Source organism: Crocodylus siamensis, chromosome 3 (assembly GCF_052110815.1).
Source record: "Crocodylus siamensis isolate JL-2025a chromosome 3, ASM5211081v1, whole genome shotgun sequence".
In the NCBI taxonomy this organism is placed as follows: domain Eukaryota; kingdom Metazoa; phylum Chordata; order Crocodylia; family Crocodylidae; genus Crocodylus; species Crocodylus siamensis.
The window spans coordinates 110,506,179-110,516,341 of record NC_143397.1 but is presented as its reverse complement, the minus strand read 5'-3'; the positions used below and the strand labels follow the sequence as shown (position 1 = coordinate 110,516,341).

Here is a 10,163-nt window from a genome sequence, read left to right as displayed (position 1 = left end):
CACTGTTTGCTGTTCACCTTTCCCACAAACTGTGCTGCTAGGTGCAGTAGACTGGGAGCTGACCTTGCCTGTGAAGACTGAGGTAAAAGAGGCATTGAGCTCTTCAGTCTTTTCCACATTATCTGTCATGAGGTTGCCTCCCTCATCTAGCAAGGGAACCACACTTGCCCTGATCTTCCTCTTTTTGCTGACATATTTTTAGAAACCCATCTTGTTACTGTTCATGTCCCTTGCTAGCTGCAATTCCAATTGTGCTTTGGCCTTCCTGATTTCATCCTGGCATGCCCAAGCAATACTCTTATTATCCGTCTATTTGTTTGTCCAAGTTTCCACTTATACGTTTCTTTTTGTATTTTAGCTCACTGAAGAGTTCCTGCTAAGTCAAGATGGTCGACTGCCAGACTTGCTAGTTTTTCTGTACATCAGGATGGTTTGTTCCTGCGCCCCCAAGAAGGTTTCTCTAAAGTACAGCCAGCTCTCCTGGACTCCTCTGCTGCTCAGACTGGCCTCGCAGGGGATCTTATCAGTCCCCTGAATCGAAGTCTGCTTGTCTGAAGTCTGAGGCCTATACTTTGCTGCTCTCCATCCTTCCCTTCCTTAAGATCCTGAACTCAATCATTTGTGGTTGCTGCTGCACAAGTTGCCAGCTACTAGTACTTTATCCACCATTTCTCCAGTTTGTGAGCAACAGGTCAAGAAGAGCATGGCCCCTAACTGGCCTCTCCAACTAGGAGAGTCCTAAGTGAACACAATACAGGTGGTGATGAAGTAACCCCATATTGTTTCCCAAGGTCACATACCTGAATCAAAGATGATAATCCTCCTAATAATAGGATTCTGTACAGCAAGAAGCAAGGATTTTTTGATTGTGTTATCTTTTATTGGACCAGCTCGAATTAAGATATCTTGCCCTAAGAAATCCTTTTGTAAATGTGTGGACATCTTGGCTCCAAACATCACTGTTACATTGTTGGTGTCACTGGGCATAACCCTAGGTAACTCAGAGGGATGGAAGATCACGAGTGTCGATGAAGCCCCTCTGCTCTAGGCCCAGGCAAGCCAGGCCCCCCCCCCCGAACCTTTGTAACCCTTTCTTTGAATTTTTGTAACCTCCTGTAATACTGGAAAACAGGATGAGTAGCAAGCAAGCTGAAACTCCCTAAAAACTGTTATCTGTGGAATGCAAGGGCACCGCTCAGAGAGAGAAGGGAGGAGGGAAAGTGGGGGGGCAGCTAGTGGAAAACTACTGTAGAAAATGACCAGGTTATAAATATACACTGTTGCAGGGCTAGGGGGCGTGGGATTTGAGACCATAGTCTCCCTGCGCCTTTTACTTGAGCTCAAATAAACTCTGTCTACTTCTCCCCTCAGTGTATTTATTGGTGCGATGCACACCAGGCAATGAACTCAATCGTTGCCTCCTTTGGGCACCTTGTGCCAGCAACAACACTACTGTATTCTGTATATGGAAAGTTTCTAAATGTGTTATAAATTTCCATGTACAGAATCCAATTACTGGAAGGTCATCTTAGATTCCCCTCCTCTTCCACGCTTCTCCCAGGCCCCCCAGCTGCAGCAGGGAAAGCAGGGTGGGGTGGGGACAGAGCAGTAGCCGAGGTCAAGAAGCTTAAACCCTTGCTTCCCCGTGCCGGCCCCAACCTCCACCGCTCCTTTGGCCACTTAAGCGTGCACGTCTCCGGCCCTGTTCCCCCCTGAGGCAAGGAGGCCTCACCCCCACTCACGGCTACATCAATCCACGCAGAACAGCGCTATCTAACAGCGCGCGCAGATTGACGCCAGCACCGCCCTATACCGCGCGACAGGTTGATGGGAAATGTAGTTCCCCTTGTCCTCCCTCTGATTGGCTGGCGGAGGGGGCGGTATTTCCGGGCTGCGGTTGAAGATTTTTTTGTTCGTCATGTGGCCTCCGCTGGTTGGTTGGCCGGCAGCCAATGGCGGCGCGGGCTTGGCGGCTGAGTGGCCGGGCCTGGCAGGGCGGCCGCTGCCCGCAGGGAGCCCGGAGGCTGCCGGAGCGGGAGGATGCGGCTGCGCTCGGGGGCGTTCGCCTGCTGCTGCGTCCTGCTGGAGGCGCTCGGCGTCGCGCTCTTCCTGCGCGGCTTCTTCCCGCTGCCCGTCCGCTCCCCGTCCCGGCGGGAGGCCCGCGGCGGCCCGCCCGCCGAACCGCCCCCGCCCCCGGCCCTGCCTGGCGCAGGTAACCGGGGGCCTCCTCTTGGGGCAGGTGCGCTGGGCCGCCGCCCGCCCCCCTCCGCGTCCCCGGGGTGCTGGCAGGGTCCCCGCGTGGCTGTGGCCTGAGGCCCGGAGGAGACTTGACTTCTTTCTGCTCTTGCCGCGGCGCAGGGCAGGTCTCGCGTGGGGGGAGCTTGGTCCCACCCACCCTCCTTTCGGTCCCTGTTATGGGGCGGCACAAGGTGGGACTGACTGGCAGTGTGACCTAGTCTGCACTGGCCTCATTCCAGTCTTCCTAGGCCCCTTCCCTGCCTCCATTTCAACACAAGTCAAGTCTCAAAGGTCTGGCACTAGGCCACCAGCTTGTGTCGCCTTTAAAACCTGCTTTAGCAAGCGCTGGCGTGTCAGGTCCAGGCAGCAGCTTAAGAGTGCACCTCACTGATTCATTGTTTGCGGGTCAGGCAGTAGGTGTCAAGTTGCTCATTGTCTGGATCCGACAAGGGGGCAGTGCTATTCTGGAGGCTTGGCACCAGGTCGGTCCCCAATGCGGGACTAGTCGGATGGTTGAGTGCCAGAACTTCGGAGCAGGTTGTTGTTTGTAATTTGCCAGAGCGCCTAGAAGCCTCCAAGTTCAGAGCAACAGTGTCTTTCCTTGCTAGAGGGCTGCATAGAACAGTCTCCCAAATGACTCTCTGCACAAGACCTCTCAGAGGCTAGCAGTTATTTTTGGGATGGATACCAAGACAGCTCAAGGCTCTGTGAGTAACATCAAGTCACCTGGAAGCTCAAGCTATTGAGAATCCTAATTGCTGCTTTAGTCTGTCCCAAGTGAAGTTTCTATATCACGTGGCTAACAGCACATTCGTATGATTTAGTAGGAAATTTCTGCAGCTTATGGCATTAGATGTGGATGGGATGATGATCATCATCTGTTCATTTATTAAGAGTTCATACTTATGCTGAATAGCTCTTAGAAATAATGGGCCATTTGTTGCTTTTTGACTATTGCTCTAAATAGAATCACTGTGACGCATGCAGGAGCACCTAATGCCACCTTAGAGTGTCAGTGTAAGAAAACATTCAGTAGCAAGGGACAAGACTGCTATAAAAGCATTTGATTTCCCTTAAGTTCAGTTACGCTGCAAGTTACACTAATGGAGTAAGGTTTGATATTCCTGGAATCAGGCCTGCCCAGACCCTGATATATTTTTTCATTTAAATTATTCTCTAAAGATTCAAATCTTTGCCTCTGGCTTGTGAAGAGTTTTTAGAGTGTTAATTGTTACATAGCTATCTTGAATTTGCCATTAGCCTGGATTCTAGCAGATTAGCACCAAAATCATTAGGCTGTGTTTCAGATGTTCTTGGAGATGGCAGGAGTTTCTGATTTGAAGCTCTGTACAGTGATTTCTTACAATTAGCAATATTTTGTTAGTACACAAATGGAATCTTCTGGTGCTTGATCAGGAGACCTTATTCTTACTAACCTGCTCATGGAAAGCTGTAGTTGGTCTACTTTTCCCCTTTGGTCCTGCTGCTAGCTATTGGTTATGACTTCTAAAGTATACCAAGTTATGTGTACTGGTGCAGGCTTAGGCAATACCACATGCTTCAGATAACTCAGTCTCTCTTCCTTGCTGCTGCTTAGCGACTTAATGGCCTGAATTCAGCAAAGCATTCATTGTGAAAAAGACCTGGGAGCTGGTAATAAATGTCAGATTAGACGTGAATATGTATTTTCTTATTGCTGCCAAAGGTCAATGCATTTTGAAGTTCAAGAGGACTGAAATGTCAAGCAATTTCATAGATAGTCGTAGGTAGTGCTCTGATGTAAAAATGCATAGAACATCATGGGAAGCTACTAAAAATTTGCAAAGAGTAACAAAGAATCAGGAGCCTGGAGAGACTGATAGAAGTGAGAGGATGAAGAGCTTAAAATATGCAATACACCAGACTACCTTTTTTACATGTGGTACAGCAATAAAATTGAGGTGGTACAGAAGTAAAACTAGAAGAAATGGGATGACACTAAGAAGGAATACATTAAGACTGGATCTCTGCTTTACATTCTCTGCAGGCCTGGGATATGATCTCCCATGGCTAGGGTTAGAAACCCTGTTGCTTGGGACATCTAAAACTAGCCTAAATTTTAACATGCTCTTGTGAACAGTACTCCACTGATAGGAGCTTATAAATGCTGTAACTGGTCTTTCCTTCCTGATTTTTGATTCTGTGAACCTTGACTCAGGTTATACCGCCTTTTAGCTGTAGAAACAAATGAGATGTGTTTAGTACTTTTTAAAATTCCTGTACCTCTTTGGTATTAGACCTTTACAATGTGACAGAAGCAGGACATTTGTTTGTTTGTTTTTTTATTTATGTAGAAATGTATTTATTTCTACATAAAACAGCAGCAGAAAGTAGGACACCAAATAGCTGTGTTTTTAAAATATCTTCAAGCTATAAGATTTGGTTACTTATATATTGTCTTTCTGTATGTCCCTTCGAAAACATGGAACAGTAGAGAGTCACTAGAGGGCTCACCTGGGATAAAATATTTTCTGTTTACTGTTCCTACCAGTGGACATTGGTGCAGTAGTGTGACCTTAGGCCAGTGGTTCTCAACCTTTTTAGACTTGAGACATTTCTGGATAGACTTGAGGACACCTTGAAAAATGCCAGCTCTGAGAGTTTGGTTTTTTTTGGCAACATAACAATAATAGGGCACTTTTTCTATTGCAGAGAACTTGAAAAGACCACAACTGTGGATTTCTGTTTGAAATCTCCAGGTTTATCTTGTAAATTATTGTTGCAAATCTAAAAGTGCTAAAAGTTGTGTGGCACCCCACGGAACCCTTGAAATGATCTCAGGGCACCCCAGGGTGCTGTGGGATCCTGGTGGTGGAGAATTGCAGATTAGAGAGTATGGCCTGGATCCCACTGGCTTTAAGAAAAATCTTTTGCCCTAGGCAAGGTGGGTAGGGATAAACTATCAGACAAACCTAAGAACAGGACATTCTTGCCTTGGTTACAATCAAAGTGAGAACATTCATTGTCAAATACCTGTAGTTGTCTGGAAATTTAGATTGTGAAAAAATGGAGTTTGGCTTTTTAACTTTAGATCTGTGCTACTTATAAGTACAGATGTTGCTTATAGAGGTGGACTGATACATTGGTCTGATATTGGATTGGTACTAATATGAAGAAAATTGGCTGTATTGGAAATTGGCCTGATGCAACCAATTATTTGCTGATAAATGCTCATGCTTGCGTGCTGCCACAGCGCAGCACTCGGAGTGGGGAGCAGAGCTGGCAATGTGGAGAGCTGTGTGCAGCTGGTAAGTTTATTGTGGTGGAAGGGGAGGGGGAGGGAAAGGGTGTATGTGGGGGCAGATCCAATACCTTGCCGTGGTGAGGGAGGGAGCAGTGGCAGGCGCTGTCTGGGTGGTGCGCGGGACAGAGCTGTAGCCGTAGCTTGTTGGGGTCAGGGGAGGCTCTCGCCGCAGCTTGTACCGTGGGAGGGTGTGGTGGGGGGTGTGCTCCTGGATCTGTGAGGGGTGGGCTGGAGCTGGGGCTGCACTCGGCTTTTCTTGGCAGGGTCTATGGAGGGGGCTGCAGACACCCCAAATTTCCCTGTAGCCACACTCCCAGCGCTGCCACCGCTGCATGCATGGCGCAGCCCCAGCTGCAGCCCACCTGCCCACCCTGCCCCCCGCAGATTCGGGGGCACATGCCTCCCCTGTACTTACCCAGTGTGCAAGCAGTGGTGGGACCTGCCCCCCCCCCCCCCAACAAACCATGACTCCATCCCCTACCCTGCACTGGCTGGGCAGTGCCTGCCTCTGCCCTTCCCACTTCCCTCACTGTGAGGGTTGTTGATCTGCCCACCATCCCCACACCCTTTCCCTTCCACCACAACGGACTTACCAGCTGCATGCAGCTGTATCAGAAATTGGATCGGCATCAGTCAATATGCCTCCTTAAATATCGGTATCAGCCTCCAAAATCTCTATTGGTGCACCCCTAGTTGCCTAAGTTTTAGGAATTCTACTAAAGATTGAAGAACTTTCCTAGTTGGATGTCCAAGTGTATTTGGGACTTGGCTGGTGTGCTTACTAGTTCATTAAAGTCTCCCCTGACCAGCAGTTTTAATCTTTTCAAGTCAGCAGCCCCCTATACAGAGTTATATTTTTGTGGCTGCCTGTTATATTTTTTATAGAGGAATAAAATGTATCAATGATAATCTTACATGATGCTGATGTGTATCAAGAGGCTGACAGAATGTTAGATGTTGGCGGGCAAAGAAGTGAGTTTTTGGTTGTCAGACTAGTAAAATTGTCTGTTCTTTGTGATCTGCCCTGGAGGTTGTGACCCACTGAGTTAGAAATGTTGGTTTAGGCATCTGAAGCGCAATCAGATGTTTGTGCAGCTGAATGCTACATCACTTTCTATAAAATTAATCATTTGGGTGTTCTGTGCTCTTCTCCATCCTCCTATTGCTTATCTGCCATCCTTGTAAGTTGCTAACTACTTAATTAACTTTATCCGTGCCTATTGTTCTGTTTTCTAAGTCACCTAGTTTGTTGATTTTCCTTTTTTGCATCCTTTCTCTTCCCAATTTTACAATTGAGAAGATAGAGGCCTTCTGCTACTTCTTTCCCATTTTGCTCACTTTCCTTGGCTGGTAGTTGTAAGGCAAATATGTCAAAGATGCATGCAGCAATCTGCCGCCTGCACACCTGCAGCATGTAGACTGCAGATTGTGACTCTGCCCTGTCCCTGGACCAAGCTGCACACACTACAAGATCCTAGCGGCTCCAGAGCAGCCCCCTGCCCTGCCCTGCCCTGCCAGCATGGCTGGGGCCAGTCTCCTCGGCAACCCCAGCTTTGTGCTATCACCGTGCAGCTGTGACTGGGATCTCCATGGAGACTGGGCCCAGCCATGTGGGTGCAAAATGGAGTCTGGCTGCTGGCCAGACTTTGCCCAGCCCTAGCCTAGATTGTAAATTTTCTTTGCCCCTTTGACGCTAATGAGAGTACTACTTATTGTAGATGCCAGACACTTATTCAGCCTTAACTTAGAATTACAATGTTGTTATATTTAATTGGCACGGGTGCTTTACTCATTTTATTTTTACATTTTGTTAGGAGTCTCTTCTAATTGGACCAAGATTCCACCACCACTCTTCAAAAAAGCTGTCATAGTTTTGATAGATGGTCTGAGAGGTGATTTTGTGTTTGGATCAAAAGGTAAACAGTTCATGCCATATGTTACACAGCTTGTTGATAAAGGAACGTCCCACAGTTTCATAGCTGAAGCAAAGCCACCCACTGTGACCATGCCTCGAATTAAGGTAAATGTTTCAGTTTTGATTTGGGCTTGCTTGAGGTTATTCACAAGCTATATTTGTTGTCCTACCTAGAAAAGGAGCCAAAATAATTTGACATTTTTCCCCCTACTCTATACACTTACAGGAGGTGAGAAGAACAAAGAGGTGATCTATCTCTTTTGGAGATATTTGGGCTGGTGTTGTGTCTTAGGTTTTGCTGCTTTGGAGAGATCCTCCTTTTTCTTTTCAGAAGTGACAATGCTGGGGAGTTACATAGTCCTAATCCTTTAAGTTAAAGAGCATTTCTGCTGTACTATAATCGATTTGGAGTAGGAGCAGTTTTTGGTGGAATAGTGAAGGATGACAGGAAAATGGGGCATAGAGTTCCTATCTTCCTGCCCATTTCTACTTCCTGTTGGAGAGGGAAAGTCACGAAGGAAGGTAGAGAGGGCAGTTATGAGACTAGGGAGACAGAATGAAAGGAGAAATGGCAGTGGCTACCACTCCTGAAGTAAGAAACTAATATAGTAAATCTTTACATATTGGCTCCACAATTGAAAAGTTGTATGAGAGTGTGTGTAAGATCTGCAAAATTGTATTTATTGACATGTTTATTGAGGTGATCATTTCTCATGCCTCTCCAGAATTGCCTGAACAGTTTCTGTCTTAGAAGCATATTTTAGCCCATCTCTGTAAGTTCAGCTGAGAAACCTGGTTTGGCCTAAACTCCAGATTTACATTGGTAAAGGAATATCTCTTTAACGTTTTTAGTGGAAATTAGTCCTTGTTTCAGACCATTAAAATATGAAACTGTGGATGACAGTCTAAAGGTATTATTTAAGCTTGAACTTCCTGGTAATTAACCTGAGTATTTCATGAAGTAAGAAAGTGTCACTTTCCCCGTTTTGTAGAGAGAGGACATTGAAGCACAGAACTGAAATAACTTTGCCAAAATTAGTAAGCAGGCCAAAGGGATCAAGTATCTTAAGGCTTGATTTAGTGGTCTTCATTGCCATTAGTCTCCTTTGTACAATTAGCTGGTCATTCCCATGTTAAGTTTTGAATGCAGTTAAATACCTTTAAATTGCTTGAGAGGGATTATGATTGTTGAAGCTGATTTTTGACAGTTTGAAACTAGATAAGTGGTAAAGCAATACACCTAGGGCCGTGTCCAGATGAGCGTAGCCATGTGGTATGCGATGCTGCAGACCCATCTGTGGTGCCATGCACCACATTCAGACATTCTCTGTGCTGCTTCCTTGTAACAAGGGGAGGGAGAGGTATGACCCTAGGAGATCCTGGGGTCAAAAAAAACCCGTACAGAAAAAGCTGGATGGCGCGCATGGTGGCAGCATGTTCTGCCCCAAACCAGAGCCTAGCCAGCTGGAGCCACACTCCAGCTGCTGGCAGGTTTCCAGCTGCAGGAGTGCTGTGGCTGCAGCTTTCCTGGTCCCCAGGACCCCCCAGGTAAGGCTGCTGGGGCCAACACAGTTGCTGACCCGAACCTCTTCTATTCCACCTGGGATAACCTGCCAGAGTGTGTGTGGCACTGGTGTTCACCGGGGACAAGTAGCAGTGGCACAAGGTGTTCTGCTGTTTCTTGTCCCCAGGGAAACAAACAGCGACACTTGTATGGATGTGGCCTAGTTGTACATTGGTTCTGTAGCATGGTAGAACCATCAACTAGTCAAGAGTATGTGCTGGATGCAGTGGACATTCACTTCTAGGTTTGCTCTTCACTTCAAGATTTGATCCTGTGTGCAAGTCTGGCTGATTATCTCCTTAGATGGTCTGAATGAAGACCATGATAATTATATGGACCAGGAGGTTGAACGCAATGGTGTTTTATTTCTGTCTAAGTGCAAGTCACAGTGCAGCTTTTGAGACCTTGGTGCTATTCTAGACAATTGCTTTTATACAATAATAGAACAATTGCTATTCTAGACAACAATAATCACTGTCATTATTATTATTTGTTATTATTTATTGTTAATATCAATATTATTATCACTGTTATTATCATTGTTGTCATTATTCCTTTAAACATTTTGCATATTTTACTAGACATCGTTGACTGTTACGTAAATCTTAGACACTGATTAAATATGTTTATCAGAGTGCCGTTAAAGAAAAGTACTGATATCTGTAAGTAAGTTCAAGGCTGATACAAGAAGATAAGTACTTTTTCTTTGATAGAAGTGTGTTCACAAAGGCAGTATAAGAATTGTCCTTACCTATTCATTTCTTTGCTCTCAAGTGCTTGAGGTTTTTTTAAATGCAGTAAGAAATTCCTCTATAGTCTATCGTCACTTAGCAACCTTAACTGACTTTTGAAATTGAGTTCTTTGAATAGTAATGTTAAAGAGACATTTTAACCATTTTGGTTGCATAACAGGGATTTATGCAATGTGGAAGTTTTGTCTTCTAAAGCAGAAATGTTGAATTCAACAGAATAAATATTACATGAACAGGAATGTAACTAAGAAGTGACCTCTCAAGTTGCTTTATCAGCTGGACTACTGAAATCCCTTGTCCTGAAAATTTTATGGCAGCTGTGAGATTAGGGTCTCCACATATATTATTCTTATAATATCAGAGGGTAAATTAAAAAGAAAAATCTTACATTCCTTCTAGCTGTAAAGCATG

The 10,163-nt window shown here is 45.6% G+C and overlaps 1 protein-coding gene across 4 annotated transcripts in view; it reads left to right on the top strand.

Annotated features, from left to right (window-relative positions):
- The first annotated feature begins 889 nt into the window (after nt 1-889).
- PIGG (phosphatidylinositol glycan anchor biosynthesis class G (EMM blood group)) overlaps nt 890-10,163 on the top strand; it is a 184,460-nt gene continuing 175,186 nt past the window's right edge. The window contains exons 1-2 of one of the 4 annotated variants that reach the window (XM_090038962.1): nt 1,912-2,239; nt 7,336-7,541. In XM_090038962.1, coding sequence (XP_089895088.1) covers nt 2,041-2,239; nt 7,336-7,541 — 405 coding nt within the window. In that variant the 5' untranslated portion in view covers nt 1,912-2,040. Of the gene's footprint in view, nt 2,240-7,335; nt 7,542-10,163 lie in introns of all 4 variants that reach the window. The other 3 variants (XM_090038958.1, XM_090038960.1, XM_090038961.1) reach the window with 3 other exon arrangements.